At 38.6% G+C, this 27,727-nt stretch overlaps 1 protein-coding gene across 1 annotated transcript; it reads right to left on the minus strand.

The window, feature by feature from the left end:
* Window positions 1-3,991: 3,991 nt before the first annotated feature.
* Window positions 3,992-27,727, minus strand: LOC113913061 (solute carrier family 5 member 4-like). Its single transcript, XM_027577003.2, is given in 12 exon segments — window positions 3,992-4,102; window positions 4,104-4,204; window positions 7,251-7,334; window positions 7,337-7,352; window positions 8,743-8,958; window positions 10,336-10,504; window positions 12,621-12,676; window positions 12,678-12,778; window positions 15,100-15,210; window positions 16,392-16,527; window positions 19,111-19,331; window positions 27,718-27,727. Coding segments are annotated over 12 exon segments (1,332 nt in total).

Below are 27,727 nucleotides of genomic sequence, written 5' to 3' on the forward strand. Positions count from 1 at the left end.
GGCCTGCCAGGTCTCTGTGGATAGGTCTGTTGCCAATCTAATGTTTCTACCATTGTAGGTTACATATCTCTTCTCCCGAGCTGCTTTCAGGATCTTCTCTTTGTCTCTGAGACTCGTAAGTTTTACTATTAGATGTCGGGGTGTTGACCTATTATTATTGATTTTGAGAGGGGTTCTTTGTGCCTCCTGGATTTTAATGCCTGTTTCCTTCCTCACATTAGGGAAGTTCTCTGCTATAATTTGCTCCAATATACCTTCTGCCCCTCTCTCTCTCTCTTCTTCTTCTGGGATCCCAATTATTCTAATGTTGTTTCGTCTTATCATATCACTTATCTCTCGAATTCTGCCCTCGTGATCCTGTAGTTGTTTCTCTCTCTTTTTCTCAGCCTCTTTATTTTCCATCATTTGGTCTTCTATATCGCTGATTCTCTCTTCTGCCTCATTTATCCTAGCATTTAGTGCCCCCATTTTTGATTGCACCTCATCAATAGCCTTTTTGATTTCGATTTGGTTAGATTTTAGTTCTTTTATTTCTCCAGAAAGGGTTTCTCTAATAACTTCCACGCTTTTTTCAAGCCCAGCTAGTATCTTTAAAATCATGATTCTGAACTCTAGGTCCGACATCGTACTAATATCGGTATTGAGTAGGTCCCTGGCTGATGGTACTACCTCTTGTTCTTTTTGCTGAGGTGATTTCTTTCGTCTTGTCATTTTGTCCAGAGGAGAATAGATGAATGTGAGAACAAAATGCTAACAGGTTAACAACGTCCCCAGCAAATATACTGTATACAAATCAGAAAAGACCTGACACCAGGGGAAAAGAAAGGGAAAGAAAGAAAAAAGAAAGAGAAAAAGAAAAAAAAAAGAAAAAAAAGATAAAAACTAAAACAAAACAATACAAAAAAGGCAGAATATGATCAAATATGATCAGGCTAGTGCATAGATCAGTGCCACACACTAGATTTTGGGCGTATTTTGGTCTGTTAGAAAAAAGTGCCTCCTAAAATTTTAAAGGAAGAAAGACATATATGTACAAAATAAGGGTTGATACAATGAAGGGATGGAAGATGACTGTAAAGATGAAAATTATAAAAGATTTTATAAAAGGACTTGGTAAGATAAGTTGTTTGAAAAAAGAAAGAAGATATAAGAAAAAAAAAAAGGAAAAAGGGAGAGAATGTGATCAGGCAGGAGACTAGAACAAAGCCATACACTAGTGATTTAGGGTATATTTTGATCTGTTAGAAGAAACTGTACCTCAAAATTTTAAAGAGAGAACAACTTATATATATATGCCAAAAATAAGGGTAACTACTATGAAGGGATAAAATATGACTCTAAAAATGAAAAATAAAAAATGTTTTTTTTTTTTTAAAAAAGGGATTTATAAGATGTTGGTTGAAAAAGGGAAAAAGAAAAATAAAAAAAAAACAGTCAACAAAAATTAACTTTGATGAAATAATGAATCATGGTAAAAAAAAAAAAAAAAAAAAAAAGCCATGAATCTATGTGCAGTATTCCCCTAGCGCTGGAGTTCTCCTATTCTCCTTGATCGATCAACTTGGTCTTGGCTTGCTGGCTGTTTGTGCTGATCTTCTGGGGGAGGGGCCTGTTGCCGTGGTTCCCAAATGTCTTTGCCGGAGGCGGAATTGCCCCGCCCTTGTCGGTCCGGGGTAAGGAAGCTGCTCCGGTTTGCTCTCAGGAGCTTTTGTTCCCTGCAAGCTCTCGGTACAGCTTTGGAGGCCCAGGGCAGAAATGGTGGCCTCCCAATCTCCACTTGAAGGAGCTGAGAACTCGGGGCCCCGCTCCTCAGTGTGCCCCCAGAGAAAAGCAGTCACTTCCGTGTCCCCGGTCTCCGGCCGCACTCCGTGCTCACCCGGCCTGTGACCGAGCGTTGCTCTCTCTGGCACCCGACCCCGTGCGGAGTCTCCAAACCCAGCAGATCCCTGCAGTGCGTTCCCGCACCGCTCCTCCCCGGGAAGGAAGGGGAGTCTCCCCGGATCTGCTGCTTGTTGGGTCCCTGCTGGGGGAGCCGTGCCCCGACTGGGCCGCAGATCACAGTTTATGGCAACCCCGAGCTGAGAACCCGCGACTCTGCTCCGTATCTGCAGCCGGCTTCCCTGTTCTGATACCTGGGAGCTCTGCTGCACTCAGGCACCCCGGTATCTCTGTGACCCCGAGGGTCCTGAGACCACACTGTCCCGGGAGGATTCCACCCCCCGCTTAGCCACTGCAGCGACGTCCCTCCGCCGAGCCGACTTCTAAAAGGTCCGATTTTGTGCTCCGCGGCTCTATCACTTGCCAGAAGCGGCCGGCGGAGGCCCCTCCCCCGCCGTCTATCCTCCCGAATATCGCCTCGGATTCACTTCTCCGCAAGCCCTACCTTCCAGTAAGTGGTCGCTTCTCTGTGCAGAGAGTTGTTGCTACTCTCCTGTTCGATCTCCTGTTGAGTTCGTAGGTGTTCAGAATGGTTTGATCCCTATTCAGCTGAATTCCTGAGACCAGACGAAATCTAGGTCTCCTACTCCTCCGCCATCTTGCTCCGCCTCTCTACTTCTTTTATTTTTTTAAAAGATTTTATTTATTTATTTGAGAGAGAGTGATCAAATGGGGGGAGGGACAGAAGGAGAGGGAGAGGCAGAGAATCTCCAGCAGACTCCATGCTGAGCACAAAGCCCAGTGTGTGACTTGATCTAACGACCCTGAGATCTTGACCAGAGCTGAAACCAAGAGTCCAACACTTAACCGATTGAGCCACCCAGGCACCCCTTATTTACTTAGTTTAGAGGCAGAGAGAGAAAGTGCAAATTGGGGTGGGACAGAGAGAGAGGGAGAGAAGCAGACTCCATGCTGAGCATGGAGCTGGACCCCACAACCTGGGGTCATGACCTGAGCTGAAACCAAGTCAGACACTCAACCAACTGAGCCACCTGGGAGTCCACTGAATTTTACACTTTAAATAGATGCATTTTATCATATGTAAATTATTTTTATAAAGTAGTTTATGAAATCAATGCCTTAATATGCTAACATTTAGCGGGAGATGGCTTTATTTAAGACAGAAGCTAATAATTTCCATTAAGTTCATAAAAATATTTACAACACATTTCTAGCTCACCTCCCCTCAACTATTAGGAAGTATTTCTATTTTCCTTGACATCAGTAAAGTGAGGTTAGGAGGTCACTGTTTTATAGATGAGGAGGTTACTATGTGAGGTAGAGTTGGAAGAGGAATTTCTCCTAAGTGGAAATCTCTAGAAATAGCAAGAATAAGGTAGGGCAATCTACCTGGTGAACAAGAAAAAAAAATTTAGAACAAATGCTCCTAGTTTACACACACATATAGAGTCAGCTCCCTGGCTTTCTAAATTATCGACTTTCTTTTTTTTATTTTTATTTTTTAAAGATTTTATTTATTTATTTGACAGAGAGAGACACAGCGAGAGAGGGAACATAAGCAGGGGGAGTGGGAGAGAGAGAAGCAGGCTTCCCGCTGAGAAGAGAGCCCGATGTGGGGCTCCATCCCAGGACCCCGGGATCATGACCTGAGCTGAAGGCAGATGCTTAACGACTGAGCCACCCAGGCGCCCTAGACTCTTTCTTTATTGACACAAAGGAATAACAAAAGCTAAAAATCAGGTCTATGGTCATCTCATATGATAAAATTACACATTTCTTTCTCCCTTTTGAAATTACCTCCCTTTTGAAGCATAACAAACTCTAAAAGTGAAAAAAATCAGTAAAATTATCCTTTGCTTAATAAATATTTAGTGGCTCAGGGTCATCTGGGTGGCTCAGTCAGTTAAGCGTCTGCCTTTGGCTGGGGTTGTGATCCCAGGGTCCTGGGATCAAGCCCCAAGTTGGGCTCCCTGCTCAGCAGGGATGCTGCTTCTCCCTCTCCCTCTGCCTGCCTCTCTGCCTACTTGTGCTCTCTGTCAAATAAATAGATAAAATCTTTAAAAAAATACATATTTAGTGGTTCAGATAGAGTTCAGGCAAAATAGCCATGGACGAAGACGGCCACTGCCAGGAGAATGGCTTTGACATTCACTATAGTCCTCCATAAAGGCTTCTTAGATGTGTCTCTCAGCTTCTTGTTTTTGGGCTTCTTCCTCCTCTTTGCTCAGTTTGGGGCCTGTCTTCTGCAAACCACAGAATAAGCCATAAGCCTTCCTGAGGCATCCACGGGGTTCCTCAGGATTATCTGAAACAAAAAAGACAAACAAATGATCACAAAATATGGGAAATAAAACCCCTGTAAATGTAGTACAAATGACTATAAAGAATGATTACCATCACTTTTAAGTGTTAGAGGAATCCCTGAGAAAAATATAGATAACTTTGATTATATAAAAATAGAAAACTTTTGCATGGCATAAAGTTCAATAAATAAAGTAAAAACAAGTGACAAACTGGGAAAAAACATTTGCATCTTATACCACAAAGGGTTTAATATCCTTAATATACAATGGACATTTAAAAATAGAGAAGAAAAGACTTCCAACAACCCCATGCAGACACATATACATACATAGATAAACAGTTCTTAAATTCACTCAAAAAGAAATTTGAAAGGATAAAGATATGATTATATATAATCATATATATGTATATATATACATATATTATATATATATAATGCAATATTACTCAACCATCAAAAAGAATGAAATTTTCCTATATACAATGACTTGGATGGAGGTACAGTGTATTATGCTAAGTGAAATGAGTCAGAGAAATAGAAATACCACATGATTTCACTCATATGTGGAATTTAAGAAACAAAACAGATGAACATAGGGGAAGGGAAAAAAAAGAGAAGAAGGCAAACTATAAGAGACTCAACCATAGAGAACAAACTGAAGGTTGCTGGAGGGGAGGTGGGTGGGGGGATAGGCTGAATGGGTGATGGGTATTAAGGAGGGCACTTGTTATGTTGAGCACTGAGTGTTATATGTAAGTGATGAGTCACTAAATTCTACCCCTGAAACCAATATTACACTGTATGTTGATTAACTAGAATTTATTAATTTTTTGAAAGATTTTATTTATTTATTTGACAGAGAGAGAGCACAAGCAGGGGGAGTGGCAGGTAGAGGGAGAGGGAGAAGCATGCTTCCCATTGAGCAAGGAGCCTGATGCGGGCCTCAATCCCAGGACCCTGAGATCATGACCTGAGCCAAAGGCAGCTGCTTAACCGACTGAGTCACCCAGGTGCCCTAGAATTTATTAAATTTTTAAAAAAGATTTTATTTATTTATTTGACAGAGAAAGACACAGCAAGAGAGGGAACACAAGCAGGGGGAGTGGGAGAAGCAGGCTTCTCGCCGAGCAGAGAGCCTGATGCAGGGCTCCATCCCAGGACCCTGGGATCATGACCTGAGCTGAAGGCAGACGCTTAACGACTGAGCCACCCAGGTGCCCCGAATTTATTAATTTTTTAAAAAAGATTATATTTAATTATTTTAGAGAGAGAGAGCACAAGTGGGAGGGGCAGAGGGAGACGGAGAGAGAATTTTAAGCAGATGCTGCCCTGAGCACAGAGCTCCACATGGGGCTCGATCTCACAACACTGAGTCAAAATCAACATATTTTAAGAAAAAAGAAAAAGAAGAAGATAACAGGAGAGGAAGAATGAAGGGGAGTAAGTCAGAGGGGGAGACGAACCATGAGAGATGATGGACTCTGAAAAACAAACTGAGGGTTCTAGAGGGGAGGAGGGTAGGGGGATGGGTTAGCCCGGTGATGGGTATTAAAGAGGGCACATTCTGCGTGGAGCACTGGGTGTTATGCACAAACAACGAATCATGGAACACTACATCAAAAACTAATGATGTAATATATGGTGATTAACATAACAATAAAAAAATTAAAAAAAATCAAGAGTTGAACACTTAACTGACTGCACCACCCAGGCACCCCGACTAACTGGAATTTAAATGAAAACTTGAAACAGCAAAAAAAGAGAAATTTGAAATAAAATGACACTGAGATAGCACTACTCATCTGTCAGTGACAAAAGTTAAAAAGTTTCACAATATACTATATTAGTTTGTGTGGAAGCAGATACTCTCATACATTGTTGCTAGGAAAGCATGATGCAACTCTCTTGGATGGGAATTTGGCATTATACAGCAACATTGCTTAGGCATTAACCCTTTGATCCAAAACTCAAACCTCTCAAAATCTATCCCAAAAGTAAACTGGCACAATCCTAGAAAATATAATTTTCCAAAACTGATTAACCAAGAAATGGAACCTCTAAATAACTCTGTAGGTAAACACAAATTTAATCAGGTTAAAAGTCTCTCTCTCTCTCTCTCACACACACACACACACACATTCACTAGACCCTAATGCCTATGGTATTGTTAGCAAAATACCAAAATTTTGATGCAGAAAACATTCCAATCTTATTGAAATATTTCCAATTCATTCTATGAGAATGTTATGATTTTAATACCAAAACCAGACAAAGTACAAAAAAGGAAAACTACATAAACCAGTCTTACTCAGGAACACTGATGTAAAAATCCAAAAGGAGTAGAAGGCATTTATCCTTCCCTCAAGTTGAAAAATCTAAGCCAAACCAAATGAAAAATTAGTGAATAGTTCAAGACAACATTTCTTGAAGTGTTAAACTTTGTCAAAGGTTTTAAAAGTACCAAATATACAAAGATCCATGCGGATGGATGCTGGAGAAATTTCCTTGAAGGAAATGAGAGTAGAACTTAGTTTCAAAGAATAGGCACTTTTTTTTCTCTTAGAGAGGAGAGGTAAAATATTCTAAAGAGCTTGGTATATGTGGGAGGAAAGTAAAGGAATCTGCCAGGCTGGAATGGAGGGTATATTGGAGAGAATAGTGAGAAACAAGGTTGGAGAAAAAGGTGGGATTAGATGCTAGATGCCTAATCACTATCAATCCAGATTGATTTGTTGGACATTAAATATGTGACTAGAAACAGGAGAGATTGGAATTGATTTTCACCTCAGTGAAGGTACACAGATCCATGGATGGATGATGGATGAACGGACAGACAGACTGATGAATAGGTAGACGAATGGGGATATTTTATTTGTAATGAATTGTTCTGGTTTTTTTGGAAGGTAAGATTTTAAAGTTCCAATTTGCCATAAATCTAACACCCTTTTCAGAAACTGAATTTAGTGGCATTAAAAAATAAAGCAAACGTAAGCAATTCAGGTACCTAGAGTTTCTACATGAAAACCAAATGTAATCCTGGTATTACCTTCATCAACATCATGATCAACTTCTTCTTGTCTTTTCTCTTCTGCATCTAAATCAGTTCGTTCCTCTGTACTGTTCCGAAGACCCAAGACAGGAGATACAGCTGTAAAGAGACCATAGACAAGCACATTAGTGATGGGAAAATCTTTACAATAATATGATGGTACATTAGTTTATTGTATTGTGCAAAAAAATCAAATGGCACTGAACAGTGTAGGTAACAAAGAAAAGGTCTTCTGCCACACTAATTCACAAAAACACACTAACCATTTAAAATTATTTCTGTTTTTAACTCTTCCAGTAGTTATTAAACACTTTTAAGTAATATGCTTAAAACTCTTACTTCTAGATTTATAATTTCATAAAAGTCAAAGATTTATCTAACTTACATATACCCCTGCTTCACTCATTGTCCTTATCATTCAACTGTTAATAGCTGCATGATTATTACTTTCAGTTTGTCTAGTGGTTACATTTGTAACTTTTAAAATATCTTCTTTTTAAAAAATATTTTATTTATTTATTTGGAGAGAGAGAGCGCATAGGCAGGGGGAGTGGCAGAGGGAGAAGCAGACTCCCTGGCAAGCACGGAGCCGACGTGGGGCTCTATCCCAGGACCCCAGGATCACGACCTGAGCCGAAGGCAGCTGCTTAACTGACTGAACCACCCAGGTGCCCCGATTCATAAGATTCTTAACCCTAGCATTTATTATACAATACCTAATTTCTTTGCTGAAATATGATTTGTGGATGGGGAAACCTGAAATACATAATAGTTCAAATTACTTTACCAAAGACATGTCACCAGAAGTCATAACTAAATATTTATGTTGAATATTGGGAGTTGAATGAAAAACATACTAAAAAACATTAGTTTTCAAAGAAATATAAGTATTAAGTTCTTTTATGGCAATAAAATAACTATAATTTATTATTAATTTTTAGGAAAAATGTGTCTAAAGGATCAATGAGACCATTTATCTAATTTATGTTTATGTTTCATAAATTTACTGTGTGGTTTGAATTTTCAAAATAAACTGATAAAAATCAATAGTCATTTCAGAGAAAGTCATGAGTAGTGTTGTGAACCTAACCTAACAGAAATAAAAATCTCAGAATGATAATTTCTTTGGCCTGGGAAGACTGCAGAGTACCTTGTCCAAGTTAAAAATTGTTCTATTTTTCTTTTTCCTGCCACCTGCTACCATGTGCTTTAAAAAAAAAAAAAAATCTCTATGTCAGCGTTTGTGTGGTATATGAAATTCTACTTGCCACTGAACAGTACCAGCCCAGATGACAGCTCTGCTGTGAAGTCTTTTCCAATCTCTTTGGCAACACTAATTACTCTTTTCCTGGTATCCTATAGCAAAGATGAAAATTTACCTCCCAAATGCATCATGAAGTTTTTTGAGGTTGAGGCCCTTTTCCCAATGCCCTGGAAGGCAAAGAACTCTTATTTTAAAATGTGCATGTATCTACTACTCATTACTCACATGTATATCAGGAATGGGTTTTGTTAGCAGGGAAATTCCCAGGATGACGAGTATGGAAACAAAAAAGAGAATGATGGCAAAGTATAGATAGTGCACTTCACAGATGACCTTGGGACAGTCACTGGTAGCCAAACAACTACTTTTTCGATAGACAAACTCTGCAATCATGTGAATGAGGCCAATCACAAGTCCAGGGACTAGACCCCAGAAGGCTCCCTGCAAAAGAAATAAGAATAAAATCAGAGTATTTAGAAAAGATGAGAAGCTCATTTGAATAGATCATAACTATCATCCTACCTGCTTTCTCCACTAAGAATCAATAATGACTAACCTTGAGCACAAACTCACTAGAGCAAGGAAAATGTGCAAATACACGTGTTTATTAGTGGGCTGCTACTTTCTGTGATCCTGAAATTTCATTGCACCAGGACACTATTGTCTACTCTGACCCAAGCTTAAGTTTACCTTGAATTTTATTTTATATATAGATTTCAAAAATTGTGACTTATAGAATAAACAGAACTATGGCTCATGTTAAACAATTTGCAGAGTTGATATTAGATAGTTTTGATAGGTCTATTAAACTTTTTACAACTAAAAGCATTTATTTTCTCTGAGAAGTTAGTGGGGTTGGAAATATGTGTCCTTTATTTCCCTGATCAAGATGTTATGTTTAGGGAAACAGTTGCTTAGAGATTAAGAGTATGAGCTTTGGTTGGAGGAAGACCTGAGTCTGAATCCCAAGATCTCACTAATATTAAGTAACATTTGAAAAGCACATAAGATATTAACCTTTCTGTGCCTATTCTTCATTTCAAAATTATAATAAAGCTAACAGCTGGCAAGAATGAAGGGATTAAATGTACATGATCCATAATAATCAGTTACATATATCATAATAAAAATTAACACATTTTGAATTGTTACTAGTGCGGCGGTTTCTCTTCTAAGCACTTCACATTTTTTAAAAAAAATCTCTTTTATTTTTTTAAGTATATATTTTTAAAGATTTTATTTATTTATTTGACAGAGAGAGAAACAGCGAAAGAGGGAACACAAACAGGGGGAGTGGGAGAGGGAGAAGAAGGCTTCCCGCCAAGCAGGGAGCCCGATGCAGGGCTCAATCCCAGGACCCTGGAATCATGACCTGAGCCGAAGGCAGATGCTTAATGACTGAGCCACCCAGGCGCCCTCCAGAAAAATCTCTTTTAATCCTCACAGCAATCCTACAAGGTAGGCACTATGATTATCTTCATTCTACACAGAATCAAATGGTTTGCTTAAGATCACAATGATATAAAATGGTAGAACCAGGATTGGGTTTTGTCAGTCTTACTCCAAAAATTGTGTTCCTCAGCATCGTGTCATGTATGTATATAATATTTTGTAAGAAATATAAAGACTGTACTATAAGTGTGCCCTATATATTTACACACTTCAGTGGGAATCAGGAATTGTAGCTGACTACAATTAAAATTAAGATGGGTTTTGAGTTGTATAAACACGGTAGAAAGAATGTATTTTTTTTTTTTACCAGTGAAAGAAATAACTTTCTCACTCTAGCTGAGAAGAAGTTTTCTGATTTTTCCTTACCTGTTCATTAACCCTTTTACAGAAGATGGCAAGCAGGAAGACAGCTGCAATAGGAGGTCCAAGGTAGCTAGAAATTGCTTCGATATAATGGAACAGTTGTCCATTTTGAGATACCTGCACTAATGGGACCCACAAAATGCTGATGACAACTAATAGAATGATAAATAATCTGGGGAGAAAACAAAATGATTTCAATATTAAACAAAAGCATTATTGATACTTCTAATGTGCTTTTGTTTTTGAATTCATCCTTGTGGCCATTCATTGATTTTCCAAATAAAATCCAACTCCTTGACCTCACATGAAGCCATGCCATGTCTAATAATCATTGGTTAGCAAAATGCCAATAAAGCAAATGCTTGTCTATAATTAGTAACAATAGCTTCAACTGTGAGATTAAACATCCATTCATAACAGTTCAAATGTCAGCAACTGGTTAATAATTCTCTGATGCAATTTATGTAATACATCAATTAGAAAAAGCCACCACACTGTTTCTATGAGTAAGTAATTATTTGTATGATAAAGAAAGTGATTCCCATTTTGGTCTTTTTTCCTAGCTTGAGGAAAACTAAGTCAGTTTGCACAGGCTAGAATTAAAACATACTTTATTGCAGAATGCTGAGTGAATTGGCCAGAAATGTTAATTTGTGTATTTTACTACTTGAGTACTTTGGCAGGTAGAAAGAATTGGTTAAAATATCGGTAAAAACCTTTAAGAGGTTCTTGGGGTCCAGGGAGAATGACTAATGCTAAACTCCACAATATTCTATGCTTATTGTATAAATAAACATAATTTACTGGACTGTCATTACTTCTCTGGGCTCACCTGAAACAGAGAGGTGGGGGGAGAATTAGGGAACAAGCATTTGGGCAGGAGACTAAGGCATAAGTGTCTCATTGAAGTTTCGCAAAACTTCCGCAACCTTGCAATAATTAAATGTGATAAACCATGGTAAGTCTGAGCCTGATTCCTATATAATAAAGTTTAATAAACAAATAATACCCATTATCCTTGTTCTCCTTGTTATCATCATTGGGAAGCAAATCATGTACCTTCCTTGCTCTCTTATCTTCAGTTGTTTTCCATCATATGTGGAATAAAATCCAAAGTCTTGTATGGCTTACATGGCCCTACATAATTTCACCTCTTGCTCCCTTTTAGACCATGGTTCTTATCACTCTTCCACTTGCTCATCATGTACCCACTTCACCCCTGCTGTCCTTAAATACACCACACACATGACTGTTGTAAGAATTCAACACTTACTGTTCCATCCCCACAGAGACACCCAGTTCACTCCCACACTTCCCTCAGGGCTGTCCTCAAATGCCACCTCCTCAAGGAGGACTTCCTGAACAGCTGTCTTGAGTAGCCCCCATCTTTAATCCTGCTTTAATTTTCTTCCTAGCACTTTTTGTCATTAGTAATAGAATATATTTATTAATTGTCTATCTTCCCAACAAAGGCATAAATTCTACAAAGCAGGAAATTATTTTTCACATATATGTCCTTTTTCATATTTGTATTCTGGGAACTACTAGGCATTTAATAAGAGAGAGAGAGAAGGAAAAATTCATTAATTTATCATTGAGACTTAAAAGGTATTCATACCCAAGATCATATGCCTATTAGTGGACTTCTGCTTCTTGTGCTTACTGAATTCAGGTCTTAACACTTTCTCTACCACAGAAACATAGATGCCTTACTGTTCTTCTTCTATAGCATTTTTCCAGAGTCAATATCTGGACCAAGTGAGCCCTTGGAATTTTCCCTGCAAGTGCTTAATTTACTAAGCACTTGTTACTGTCTTCAGCAAACCACTATCTTTTATATAGGTGGTCAGTTTCTCCTCATACCCTATTTCTTAATGAATACAGTTGATAAACTACCCTGTAGTAATGTGTGGATGACTTAATTTGTGACTTGCTTCATGAGATATACATGGAAACTTCTAGAGACAATGTATTAACCTATCAGAGTAGGTGGGAAATTTATACCCCATGAAAAACACTAGAGTTTCATGAAGATGTAGTTGGAAGAGAGTGTGAGGAGAGGAAGAAATAAAAGACAATCAGAGAGGCATTTGAAAGTCTGAAAAAGCAACTATTTCATTTCAAAGTATGGCCCCAAGTTTTGTATCTGGAAAGAGATAAAGTTGGATTAAAGGTCCTCTTAATGTCCCTTCCCCACTCTAGAATTCTATGATTTATTTCACTGAACCCAAAGATGAGAAGGCTCTAGCTCACTTTTATTTCTGCATTTTTCCAGAGAAATTTTAGACAGAAATCAGGATGCTCTCACCGTCTCTTTCTCTGATGCCTGTTTCCTAAACTTGGTTGTAGAGGTCGATGGTAAAGAGGGTGCTGGCACTGTTGAAAATGGAGGTCAGGGAGCTCCTGAGAGAGACCAACATGACTGACAGCATCAGACCTCTCAGTCCTAGGGCCAGATGAGAGTGCAAACATTAGTTAGGAATTGGACTCCATGATTTATGAGGACCTTGCCAAACCAGAGAGTTCTTCAAAAGTGTCACCTGGAACATTTACTAACTGATATGCTTGTCAACATATATCATCACGTGGCATTTCCTGCATATTTCCTGGTGATTTGAGAATAATCCAGTATAGAATTTTAGTTATAAATATAAACTTAGAGATAATTTGCTGGAACTTAAATTTGGGAGAAAGGAAACAGTGTTGTGTCATCTTTCTTTGGGGGAGAACCTCTTGGTTTCCTGAAGACTTAGGGAACTGGACAGGGAAAAGCATAGTAGGTAGTTCTGTGGAAGTTTTTGGTGGGCAAAGCAAGTAGTTTTGAGCTATTATGGTTACTTCATCCTCCAGTTCTCTCTGCTTATTAGTAATGCCCCTAAAACTCCTAAGACAAAATTGGAATGAGGTGGATGGGTGATGTCATTTGTGGGTCATGCTCCCTTCCTCCTGACAATGCTCATGTGTGCAGGAAGGAGAAAAATCACAGAAGTATTAACTGACCTTTGATGGACCTAAAGTGTGAAATCACCTGGTTGTTGCTGAGCCCCATATTCTGCTCTGTTTCTGACCAACATAGATCACCTTCTAGTATCCTAGTAATTTACTTTTTTCACATGTGTAATTTATTTTCTATATCATGAAACTAGAATGTGAGTTCCAAGATATAGAGGATTTTGTGCCTATTTCACTGATGTTTTCTAAGCACCAGGGTGTCTGGCACATAGTAGGCACTCAATAAATAGTTGTAAATTAGATTGATTGGGGTCTATTATTTGGGTATAACTGGTCTAAAGAAAGCAGGATAAATAGTTTACTTCTAGTTTTCTGAGTTTATAAGTTTATGTCTATGCAACACTTTTTTTTTTAAGATTTTATTTATTTATTTGACAGAGAGAGGCACAGCAAGAGAGGGAACACAAGCAGGGGGAGTGGGAGAGGGAGAAGCAGGCTTCCCACAGAGCAGGGAGCCTGATGCAGGGCTTGATCCCAGGACCTTGGGATCATGACCTGAGCCGAAGGCAGACGCTTAACAACTGAGCCACCCAGGCGCCCCCATATGCAAAACTTTTAAAAAAAATTTTTATTTATTTATTTGAAAGAGAAAGAGAGTGAGTGAGAGAGAGAGCAGACTCCCCACTGATCTTCGGACTTCAGGATCATGACCTGAGCCAAAGGCAGACGCTTAACTGACTAAGCCACCCAGGTGCCCAAAGATGAGAAGGATCTAGTTGCAACACTTTTATTCACAAATCCATCACTTAAATGCTCCTGATTGCCTTGGATGACAATCTTGAATCCAAAGAAGTAAGGATTCTTCTAACAGGAATTATATCTGATTCATCTCTGTATTCCCCAGGCTCAGCATGGGGCTGGTAGCCTACAGAAAGTGCTCAAGAAGTGTCTGATGAAAACAATTAAGTTAATGGAAGTTAGGATTATTAAGGATTTATACCATAATCCTTCCTCATGGCCCATCTATAGACCAGGTCTCTGAGGCAGTCCCAGCATTAACATTTTTCTTTTTTTTCCCGCTTTATTGAGGTATGATTGATAAATAGCAATTGTATATAGTTAGGATGTACAATGTGATGTTTATATACCTGTACACTGTGATATGATTACCACAATCAAGCTAATTAACATATCCATCCTCTCACATGGTTTTCTTGTTTTGTGGTGAGAATACTTGAGATCCATTCTCTTAGCAAATTTTAAGCATACATTATTGTTAACTATAATCTCCCTGCTGTACATTAGTTCTCCAGAACTTATTCATCTTATAACTGAAAGTTTGTACCCTTTGACCAACATCTTCCCATTTCCCCCCACCCCTCAGCCCTGGCAACCACCATTATACTCTATTGTATGAGTTCCACTTCTTTAGGTTCCACATATAAGTGACATTATGTGGTATGTGTCTTTCTGTATCTGGCTTATCTCCCTTAGCATAATGTCCTCTAGGTCCATCTATGTTATTGCAAATGACAGGTTTTCATTTTTTTTAAAGGCTGAGTAATATTACATTATCTATACTTTTATCTGTCTATCTGTCATCTATCATCTATCTATCTATGATCTATCTATCTATCTATCATCTATGTATCTATCATCTATCTATGTCTATCATCTATATCTATCTATCTATCTATCTATATCTATCATCTATCATCTATCTATCTATCTATCTATCTATCTATCTATCTATCTATCTATCATCTATCTATCATTACATTTTCTCCATTCATTTGAGCATGGACATTTTCTTGCCATCAGGCATCAGTTCCAGCACCATCATTGGGTAGGCATAGTTAGCGCAGCCGACTTCAATGCCACAGTGTTTCACACATTCAGAAGGTACAACACAAGCCACCTTCTCTGAGGAGGGATTCAGATAAATAGGTTCAGTGAGTGGGGCCCAAACAGGTAAGATCTACAACCACTGGACATAGAGATAAGTTGTACATCATGGGTGAGAGGAAAAACATTTTCTGGGAAATAGGAGATTCAACTTTGAACTCCATGCCATGGGTCTGGGCCCTCTTTGCCCAGAATATGACTTCCCAAGTAGCTTCCCTTGCACTGACCTAAGGGGCAGGGTTCCTCTCTGGGATGTGGCCCACCTAGAGCATTAGAGCAAACAGGGGGAGCTGATTCCATCCCCCACAAAAGCTGCAAGAACATAAATCCTCCCAGAGGCACAGAGCTCCAGAGATAACAACCACAATAGCCACAACAATACTCAGGAAGTTAGTTCTATGTCCAGTCATTTAGCCCAGTGTTTTCCACTTGCATCTAAGAAGAGGTGTCACTTGTGATTGTTATCAGGGGTGATTGCTCATGTGGGATGAAGTCTCCCTTCACTGTGGCAGTTTTACAATACCTTGGCAATTTTTTTTTGCTTAAACAATATTATGACAACAGCTAGCAAAAAATGATTTTAAAAAATCTCCCAGAATACTAACACCATAACACATTAGCTTCTTTTAGTTTTTTTTATTCTTTTTTAAAAAGATTTTATTTATTTATTTGAGAGAGAGAGAGTGAAAGAGAGAGAGCATGAGAGGGTCAGAGGGAGAAGCAGGCTGTTGCTGAGCAAGGAGCCTGATGCGGGACTAAATCCTGGGGCTCTGGGATCATGACCTGAGCTGAAGGCAGATGCTTAACCAGCTGAGCCACCCAGGCACCCTTAGTTTTTTTTTTAATTCTTTTCTAATCTTTTTCCACAGAGAAATGTCTTTTTTGCAAAACTATGGTAATTGTTGAGATCATATTTTGTAGTCTGCTTTTTACACTTAAGCATAATAACTTCAGCATTTTACCAAGTTTTGAGAAAGTCTTCCATCTCTTTGGCCATTCCCTACTAGTTGGATATATAGGTGTCAAATATGCCAAATTTTCCTGTTTCTGAGCCCCTGCAAAAACTGGTCTCTCCACCTGGAATTGTGTTTTTACTTCCATTAATAATGGGTTTTCTATCTTATGAAGGTTTTAATACATCTTAAAACCACTACTCAGAATTCAAGCATAAAAGAAAGAAGATTTATGAATCAATGACTTGTCTGTGTATAGAATGTGGCTGATCATTCCTGGCATCACCATGAGAAACATGGGCAGCAGTTTCAGATACCCACACATGATGCAGGCAGTCTTCACATGAGACATGTTCTTACCTGATAGGCAGTGCTGCACAGTTACCTGCCAGGAAAACATGACATAGTCATGAAACAACTAAAGGATGACTTCAAAGAAGGCAAGTGCTTCTTTTCAGGGATTAATGTTACAATAAGATATGGGGTCATGAATAGTGGAAAATAATGAGCTTCGGAGTAATATCAGAACTCGAATCTCTGCTCTTCTTATATGAGTATCTGGCTTTGTGAGATGCAGGTTTCTCATCTCTAAAAGGATTATCTTCAATTGAACATAATAAAAAAATAAATAAAAAAGAAAAAAATGGAAAAAAAAATTAATGGTAACTTTAACTTTTGAGAAGGATATAAATTGGTCAATTGAAATGTCAATAATTATTAACTTCTAGAAGTATTTGTAAACTTGTGATTACATCACACATTCATATTTTATATGCAACTAATGAATTGTTGAACACTACATCAAAAACTGATGTTGTACCATATGTTGGCTAATTGAACATAATAAAAAAACTTGTAATAAAAAATAAATAAAAGGGTTATTTCTTGCAGGGCATTCTGAATATTTGATACAATATTTGTAAGACTCTTGGTACATAGAAGTCAATACAGATCACTACTATTAAAATGTTTACATCTCCCAGGCTGCATTGCAACAATGGCCATGCGCTCTTCCAAGTACAAAGCTGTCACTATTGATCTTTGCCACAAGTTGTAAGTTGTGCTTTTAGTGTTGTAGGCACCAAATAAGCCACATACTCATCAGTATCTCTCTACCATTAGGGAGGAATTGCCTCCTTGGGAAATCAAACTCATTGCCATAGAAACATCAGAGTCAGGCAGCCATCAGAAGAGAACCCTGAGACATTCATCTCTAGATTTCTTCAGAATATTCTGAGGACCTCATTGAGTTATGAATCACATATAGTGATCCTGGGAAATTCAGTGCATATTAATTTCACAATTTCTGCTTAACTTGTGTAATCTTCTAAGAATTTTCTAGTAAAGCAGGATTTCTACCCATAATGCCATAACTTCTTGACATTTTTCTTCTCAGGGAATGGTAGAAAATAGGGATGGCTTTTTATGCTTCATTCTCTTTGGAGAGACAAATCTATTGGGGATAGAAACAGTGTCACTCAGTGCTGGGGGATCAGGTGCCATCTTTAGACAGAGGGCTTGAAACAGAAAATTTGAGGGACAACACAAATTACAGGTGAGGAGGGGAGGTCTATCAGCAGACAAGCAGGGTCAGGTATCAGATCTATGGGTGAATGTGAGGCCACTTACAGGAGATAAGTCAGGTGGTTAGAGGCAAAATGTAAATAATAAAGATGGTTGCAGAAATCAATGAAAGGATGCACTCTTTGGTAGCTATGTTGAGAAAATCAGTTTATTATATAGAGAAAAAGAAAACTGATCCCTCACTGACACCACAAGTGACCACTGGTCCAAGATGGGTTAAAATAGTGAAATTATAGGTTTGAGTTGACAGAGACTATGGAGGGTGAAGAAAACTTCAAAAACAAAAAACAAAAAACAAAAACTCAAATGCTATAAAAAGGAACATCCAGAAAACAAAACAAAACAAAAAAGATCTTGAGACTTATAAATACAAAGGCAGAAAACTGGAGGACAATATAGAGGAAATCTAGAAAGTAGAACAAAAAGACCAAGAGATGGGGAATGAAAGATAAGAACACTAGAAAACCAGTTGAGGAAGACCAACACCAAAAAGTGGAAGGTCTCCAAAGGAAAACGAAATGCAAGTAATCAAAGAAAGAATCCCTCCAGTTCATTCAAGACATCCACTACCAGATTAAAGTGGCTCACCGTGGCTCATCACAATGGACAAAAATAGATCTGCACACAATAGTACCTTGTGGTGAAATTTCAGAACATTGAGGACAAAGGAAAGACAAGCTTCCATAGAGAAAAGACAGGTTACATCCCAAGGATCAAGAATAACTTCAGGCTTCTCACCAGTAATGGTGGAAGTCAGAAGACAACGAATTTATGTCTTTGGGAAAATTATTTCCAACCTAGAAATGTGTACATGGCCAGAGGATCAATTTAGGAAATGCTGAAGTGGAGACATTTTCAAACATGAAAACAAATCCACAAAAAATTTACCTCTTTTTCTCAGGAACTTACTGGAGAATTCAATTATTGGAAGACAATATAAAAATCCTAAAACTGGAAAACCAAAAGGGAGCAATACAAACATTTATTTAAATCACCTGGAGATCAAATTTACAAACAAATTTTGATTCAGTGGGTCTGGGTAGCACCTGAGAGCATTTATTTCTAATGAGCTCCAAGGTGGCGACATCCACTCCAGTGGTTGACTAACCATGCATTGAGTACAAAGATTTAGAGAAGAGAAATACAAACCAAAATACTTAACTGAAGGAGCCAAAAATGTTTGCTTTTGAGAGACAAGAAATAGAATAGAGAGCAGGACAAGAGACGTCTATTTTTCATAACAAGCCTTGTAGAAGTGTTTGTTTAAATGGTACGTATGTGCACATGCATGTGTGTGTGTTTGTACAAAATAGAAACTAGATGCTTTTCTATGAGAAGAAAAAGAGCAACATAAACGTATTTATACACCACACACATACTTTACCTGATCTGTGCACCAGTACCACAGAGCTACAGTGGTCATTCCGAATATTGTTCCTGGCCATGGAAGATCCCCGGTAACAGCATCTCGGAAAATGTGGAAGGAATCAGCCTGAGGAGTGTAGCACTTGGGGTTGATTGTCAGGTTGTCCCCCTCAACTATGGTCGGGTTGGCATTCATGTACTTTTCTGTAAAACTTTCATAGCCTCCCACTTCGGTAAATGCTGCAAAGATATTGGATAACATGAAATGTTTCACAGAAATCTAAGACACCTGGTGTTCATAATTATTCCTTTGTGGTGGAGATATCCAAGCATCTCCAATCAGCCTGGTCAAATCCTCAGTGTTCTCAGAGGATCCATGTCTTTCTAGTACCTTCACTGGCATTGGCAAAGCTATTACACTCTCACAATGTAGACAAAGCAAATCACCCTCTAACTTTTCTTCTTATGTTGCTTTTGAAAATGTTTATTTAGTGTTTAGGTTTATGGTAAAAATAAAACTGTTATCCAACAGACTGATATTGATGTCTCACAATCATCTGGAACAGAAATAAATCTGAAGGTGAGGTAACAGACTGAGACTAACAGAATTAGCCATAAGAAAGCCCCAACTCCTCTGAAAGGACCAGAAGCAATGGTCTCTCTTCCTGACACAAATCCTGGCTATTCTGACCTTATGCACAGTCTGGTTTGTGATGCAATACTGTATCCTACTCATGCTAGAATAAAAAATGAGAAAATAAGGAACAGAAATTGGAGACAGCAGATTATGTGTGGTGAGGTGAAATGGTAAGACTCAGCCTACTGGGCATCTGGAAAGGCAAGATAAGTGTAGAAAAGAACCATAATGGATAGAAACCCTAAAAAGAAGAAGGATGAGCCCATGCATCTGGGCCCACTTAGTATAAGTTTAAATAGTGCAAAATTCATCAGAGTTTCATACATCCTTAGAGTTGAGGTTGGCATTAATTTACTTCTTCATTACTTATTTCATTTTGCATCAAAATGTTTATATGTGCCAAACGTTGTGCTGGGATTATGTGCAAAATGAATGTGCAAAACAGGAACTCAATCCAATGGAGGATACAGACCATACAAGGAAACTGTTCTGCTAAGGGGAATATGGTTTGTAACAACAATATATGAAAGATGCTAGGAGATGAGAGAGTCCCCCTTCTTCATCCTAAGAGTGGGAGAAGGTGATGCCAGAGGTACATCACCAAAGCTAGACACCAAAGAACAATGAGTAAGAATAGCATAAACGTTGGCTAAATAGAAAGTTTGCAAGGAATTGGGTACTAGCAGTTGTCTCTGGAGCTGCTCTGTAGAATAGACCTTTCTGCAATGATAGAACTATTCTATATCTGTGTTGTCCAATATGAAAACTACTAGCCATGTATTGAGCACTTGAAATATAGCTAGGCAAATAAGAAAATGAATTTAAAATTTTGATTAATTCAAATTTAAATAGCCATATGTGACTGATGGCATCCATGTTGTGTCAAAATCACCAACTCTTTGTGGATTTGTGGTCTTTGCAGTTTTATCAGTTTTTGCTTCACATTATCTTCAAACTCTGTAATTATATGTATGTATATTTAGAATTGTATTCAGTGTGGCTTGTGATTAGGTGGTGCATGCATATTCAGAATTGTATTCACTGCGGCTTGAGTGGTTGGAACATGGTGGCTAAAGGACGGGGAGGGATGAAAAGACCCTTATTTTCATCTTATATCCTTTTAACTATGCACGTGGATTTCCTGTGCAAAGATAAACAGATACCATAATGAAAGAAAACAAAAATAGGCAAGCTGTAAATTAAATTTATTAAGTCATGCTTGCTGCATGACTTAAGAGAATGAACTGATACTAAATAAGTGAGTCATAAAGGAAAATCCAGCCTGTGCTTATATATTCCAACAACAGAGGGAGTAAGATACTTTAATAATTTCTATCTGAAACAGTCATAATGAAGTTAATAGTCAGTTATCATTATCTTAAACCATTCTTAATATTTAATCCTTCATTTTTATGAAGTCTCTATATAAATTGTTTCTGTGCATTGAAGCCAGTGCACCAATATTTTTGCAAAATTACCAACTCAGTGACATTGATTTTGTCAATACCAAACACAAACATATTAAGATTAAAAATGAAGGGGGGAGGGGCACCTGGGTGGCTCAGATGGTTAAGCGTCTGCCTTCGGCTCAGGTCATGATCCCAGGGTCCTGGGATCGAGCCCCACATTGGGCTCCCTTCTCGGCAGGAAGCCTGCTTCTCCCTCTCCCACTCCCCCTGCTTGTGTTCCCTCTCTCGCTGTGTCTCTCTCTACCAAATAAATAAAATATTAAAAAATATATATACATAACATAAAATTTGCCATTTTTGGCATTTTTTAATGTAAGCTCTACGCCCAGTGTGGGGCTTGAACTCATGACCCCAAGATCAAGATCACATGCTTCACTGACTGAGCCACCAGGCACTCCATTGTTGTCATTTTTTTAAGTGTATAATTCAGTGGCATTAAGAACATTTTCAATATTGTGTAACTGTTACCATGATCCATTTTCAGAACTTTGTCATCTTCCCTAACAGAAGTTCTCTACCTAATAAATGATAACTACGTATTCCTTCCTCTTCCCAGCCTTTGGCAATCTCTATTCTACTTTCTGTCTCTCTGAATTAGCCTGTTCTAGGTACCTCAAACAAGTGGAATCATATAATAATATTTGTCCTTATGGGTCTAATTTTTTTTTTTAAAGATTTTATTTATTTATTTGACAGAGACAGACACAGCGAGAGAGGGAACACAAGCAGGGGGTGTGGGAGAGGGAGAAGCAGGCTTCCCGCGGAGCAGGGAGCCTGACGCGGGGCTCGATCCCAGGACCCCGGGACCCTGACCTGAGCCGAAGGCAGACGCTTAACGACTGAGCCACCCAGGCGCCCCTGGGTCTAATTTTTTTCATTTAGTGTGATGTTTTCGAGATTCATTCATGTCATAGCATATATCAGCACTGCATTCCTTTTCAAAGTGAATAAATTTAAATTTAAAAAGAAGAAAATCCTGGGATTGTGACAACATGGATGAATCTAAAGGATGTTATGCTAAGTGAAATAGGCCAAACACAGAAAGATAAATAGGCCAGACACAGAAAGATAAATACTGCATGATCTCACATGTGGAATCTAAAAAAAAATCAATCTTAGAAGCAAGCAGTGGGGAATGGGAAATGTTGGCCAGAATTTACAAAGTTTCAGTTCTGTAGTATGAATAAATTCTGGGGTCTAACATACATCATGGTGACTATAGTTAATAAAACTGAATTGTATACTTTAAACTTACTAAGAGAGTAGATCTTAACTATTTTCAAATGGTAACTATGTGAGGTGATGGATATGTTAATTATCTTGATTGTAGTAATCATTTCACAAGGTATACATGTATCGAATACATCACCTATACACCTTAATTATATACAATTTTTATTTTTCAATTACACCTGAATAAATATGGGGAAAATAATTTGAGACAAATGAAAACAAAATTACAATGTATCAAAATTTATGAGATGCTGTACTAAGGGGGAAATTTATAACTGTAAAGACTTATATTTAAAAAGAAGATCTCAAATCCAATAACTAATTTTACACTTTAAGGAACTATAAAAAAGTTAAGCCCAAAGCTATTAGAATGAAGGGAATAATAAAGATTAGATCAGAGATAAACAAAATAGGAAGTAGGAAAAAAACAAAACAGAAAATCAACTGGAGGGGCACCTGGGTGGTTCAGTTGGTTAAGCGTCCAACTTTCTGCTCAGGTCATGATCTCAAGGTTGTGAGATTGAGCCCAGCTACAGGCTCCATGCTGGACGTGGAGTCAGCTTAAGATTCTCATTCTCCCTCTGCCCCTCCCCCCTTATGCGCATGAGCTCACTCTCTCTAAGAAAAAAAAAGTACAAATCAAAACCACAATGAGATACTTCACCCTTACAAGGATGGCTATAATTTTAAAAACTGAAAATAACACATGTTGGTGAGTATCTGGAGAAATTGGAAATCTTGTGCATTGCTGGTAGGAAAGTGAAATGATACATCTACTGTTGAAAACAATGTGGTGGTTCCTTATAATGTTAGATATAGAATTATCATAAGAACTAGCAATTCTGTTTCTGGGTGGGTACTCAGAAAAATTGGGTGTAGGCTAAGCTTGTCCACCATATTCATAGCTGTATTATTCACAATAGGCAGAAGAGACAAATGACCCAAATGTTTGTGAACAGATAAATGGATAAACAAAATGTATATATCCATGCAATGGAATATTATTTATTAATTCTAACAGCTTTTTTTTTGGGTGGAGTCTTTAGGATTTTCTATGTGCAAGCTCATATCATCAGCAAACAGAGGAGGCAATTTTACTTCTTTCTTACCAATTTGGAGGCCTTTTATTTATTTCCATTGCCCAGTTGCTCTGGCGAGAGCTTCCAGTACTATGTTGAATAGGAGTAGTGAGTGGATACCCTTGTCTTGTTCCTCACTTTAGAAGAAACCCTTTTAGGTTTTCACTATGGAGTATGATGTTAGCTGTGGTTTTGTCAAATATGACCTTTATTGTGTTTGGCCTATACCTGTTTTGCTAAGAGTTTTTATCATGAAAGAATGTTGAATTTTGTCAAATGCTTTTTCTACATCTGTTTCTGGATCTATAGATAGGACCATGGTCAATGAGTCAGCCACCTGGTCATGGGCTTGCTTTCTCAAAAATCCCTTCCTTGGTCTGGGACTCCATCAGAGTTTCACAATCTCCTACTTGGATTCCACATCTCCCAAAGACACTTTTGCCCTTGGATGGTTACCAAATTATTATTGACGAGGGAGAATACTAGCCAGGAACCTCCTAATCTGCTATTTTGTTGATGTCACCTTGTGAACCCCTCTACCATTTTGAAAATGTCTTTTTCTTGACTGTGAGCATTTGCTTGATTGCTGTTAACCTCTGGCTACTTTCCAGAGACCCCACAAATTTAGTTTAGACAGTTTCTATCTTTTTTTTTCTTTTTTGATGTTTCTGTGGGGGGAATGAAAGCTTGAAGTATCTTAGTCCCCCATTTTGCTGACTACCTCAATTTTATAATGGGGTTCCTTGGAGTGAGACACCTCATTAGATCCTTACTGCTCATCTCCCTTACTCTCCCAGAGATCTTATCCTGGGTAAAGCACCCATGCAGATCTGTTCCTTCCTTTGTCCAGCAATCAACATCTGTGGGCATTTCTGACCGTTTAAATGCAAGACAAGGTGTAAAATTGATGAAATGGAAGCCTCAACAGGAGCTGAGTGAAAAATCTAATAGATCCAATTCAGGAGATTAAGAGTAGAGCTACATGTTGTGATGAGCACTGGGTGTTATACACAACTCATGAATCACTGAATACTACATCAAAAACTGATGATGTACTATATGCTGGCTAACTGAATATAAAAAAAAGTACATGCCCTGATGAAAAAAAAAGTAGAGCTAAATTATCTAAACCTTAATTTAACACAGAAGAAGCTCCTGCCTAGTTCTGTTTCGCTAGAAAAAAAATTTAAGCTTGGCCTCAGAATAAGGCAAGAAAATGTCACTTTTTAGTGACCCCTGTAAACCCAGGGTTTGAAATCTTCATATGACATGAAGAAATTCACAAGAAGTAAGGGACATGGAAGCTCCCATAAAATGGTACATATTTCCAATTTTCCTTTACCCATTAATTAACATTGTTGAAGGAAAGCAATGGTTTCCTTTGGATCATTTTTCAGTCTGAGTAAGAAGTTTCCGTTGGGTATCACATTACCTTCCACCTATAGGCCTTGAGTTTTGATCCTTTGAACACCTCCTCATCCTGTGGGCAGAGTGGAGTCTTAACATGTAGCTTCCCTGCCTTCTGAAGCCTCTACTACTCCAGGCTATGTGGCTTCAGCCTCCCTAGTTCCCACAGCTGTGCACTCACATACTCATATACTCTCATCTCAGGCCCAAGGACAGAGGGAAGAGGGAGAAGGAGGGATTCTGGTATGAAGAGACCTCAGAGACCTGTGGGTCTACAGTTCCTAGATGTTGACCAGTCTGGACAAATTAATAAAGTAATCTTTGGGCTGTCTAAAAGAAAAGCAAGTTCCTCTGGTTTCCTTGGGAGATCTATATGGAAGAGTTGGTTTGAAAACCGTTTTTGCATATGTATGGATTTGGGTTGGTCTTTGGGGATGCTTTCATCCACCTCCTGTGTCCTCATCTCCCTGCTACAGCCACAGTGGCCTTCTTTCTGTCACCTGTCCTATCACTGGCATATACCAGAGGTTCCTTAAACAATTACATAGTGAATGAATGAATGCTAAGAGCCCTATGAGATGGGTTATTTTCAGACCTTTCCCATAGTAGGAGAAAATAGAGTCCCTGCAGCCCTGATTTTTCCTTGAGTTTTACCCTCATATTTCCACTGAATGCTACCATGTTCCATAAATCAACAAATACAAAACCAGACTCATCACTGACTTTGCTCAATTTTACTCCTTCCCAAATATTTCCCATACCAGTCATGATCTTCCACCCTCAGAACTATTGACATTTTGGGCTGGATAATTTTTTATCATGGGGGGATGCCCTGTGCATTTTAGGATGTTAACAGCATTCCTGGCTACCACCCCCTGGATGCCATTCGCAACCCATCCCTCTACTACCCCCAAACATGACAACCAAAAATGTCTCCAGTCGTTGTCAAAAATCCCCTGGGGGACAAAAATCACCCCTGGTTTAGAAACATTGACAGTCACCCAAACCTACCACCTTAGTCAACTTCAAACGTAATTAACTTTTTTTCTCACCCACTAGATCCACCTGCTCACCAGCTAGATAGATTTTACTCTTAATCACATTTCAAACTCATCTCTTCTTGATTTCTATGCCAGGGACACTATCATATAGCCACACTCTCTTCTTGCTGGGTTTCTCTAGTTTATGTTATGTTTTTTAATGTTTCAAATATGGAAACCTGAGAATGTCACTGCCATGTTTAAAATTTGCAATGTCATATCATATAACCTCACTGATATGAGGAACTCTTAATCTCAGGAAACAAACTGAGTGTTGCTGGAGTGATGGGGGGTGGGAGGGATGGGGTGGCTGGGTGATAGACATTGGGTAGGGTATGTGCTATGGTGAGCACTGAATTGTGCAAGACTGTTGAATCACAGATCTGTACTTCTGAAACAAATAATGCAACATATGTTAAGAAAAAAGAAAAAGAAGAAGATAGCAGGAGGGGAAGAATGAAGGGGAGTAAATTGGAGGGGGAGACGAACCATGAAAGACGATGGACTCTGAAAAACAAACTGAGGGTTCTAGAGGGGAGGGGGGTGGGGGGATGGGTTAGCCTGGTGATGGGTATTAAAGAGGGCACATTCTGCGTGGAGCACTGGGTGTTATGCACAAACAATGAATCATGGAACACTACATCAAGAACTAATGATGTAATGTATGGTGATTAACATAACAATAATAAATAAATAAATAAATAAATAAATAAATAAATAAATAAAATTTGCAATGTCTTTCAAGTAAATGAAGCTCTAAGTCCCAAGGATGTCATATAAAGCACTTTTCTGCCCCCTTCCCCCAACACAAGTCTCTCTTGTTCCTTTATCTGCTTAGCCTTTTCCCACTTCACCACCTTCTCCAGTTGCATGCACAGCAGACTCCTGCCACCTTCTGGATGTCCCTGATCTTGAATGCTGCAGAGGTTTTATGCCTTCTATTTCCATTTCTTACAAGGTCCTTTCTGCTATCCCTTTAGAACTAGAACAAGTTCTACCTCCTCTGAAAGACCCAAATATAAAGAGTCATATGGTAAGGGACTGTGTTAATTGTTCTAACATTAAGCCCTATGATAGTGCTTGGCACACTGGAATCACGTAAAAAAATGTGTATTGCAGACTCTAGTAACCCAGTTAAAACAAGGAAAGCCCCAGAACTATCAGGTCTTTGAGGAGAGGAGGTTTGACTTGAACTATCAGAGGATGCTGTGGGACTAATCATGAATACTCTACTCTTAGCTGCTCCCAGCTGGATTAACCCCAAACCTGAGGGTGAGACTGCTTACTACTGATGACTTCGCAGCTGTGTTCCCCTGAGGAAGGGCATCAGTGGAGTCATTGGTGATAATCTATGAATTACTGAGTAGAATCCTGAATAATTCCAGCAGAAGCCTGGTAGCCCTAATAGGTTTTTCCTAAGCCTTTGGTTCTAAAATAAGCAGCTTGGTTCTGTGATAAAAAATTTTATTTCTTTCAATCCTCAAATGCATCATTTTAATATAATAAATATATAATATGATATAATATAATATAAATAACAATATAATGATATAATATGATATAATATTAGATCTCAAGGTGATTCTCTTGCTCCAGGTCAGGCAGCATGGTTTCCCTGACCATCTTTGGGCTCCAGCCCAATGATGAAGCTGATTATTACTGCTCAGCAGCCTCAGCACTTATACAGTGATTCAGACCAGTGAGAAAGTGAGGCACAAACTCTGTGCTCCTTTGGCCTCATGTAGTGCATGGGGAACTCACAGAGCGCCAT

The sequence above is a fragment of the Zalophus californianus genome, chromosome 14 (genome assembly GCF_009762305.2).
Source record: "Zalophus californianus isolate mZalCal1 chromosome 14, mZalCal1.pri.v2, whole genome shotgun sequence".
In the NCBI taxonomy this organism is placed as follows: Eukaryota; Metazoa; Chordata; class Mammalia; order Carnivora; family Otariidae; genus Zalophus; species Zalophus californianus.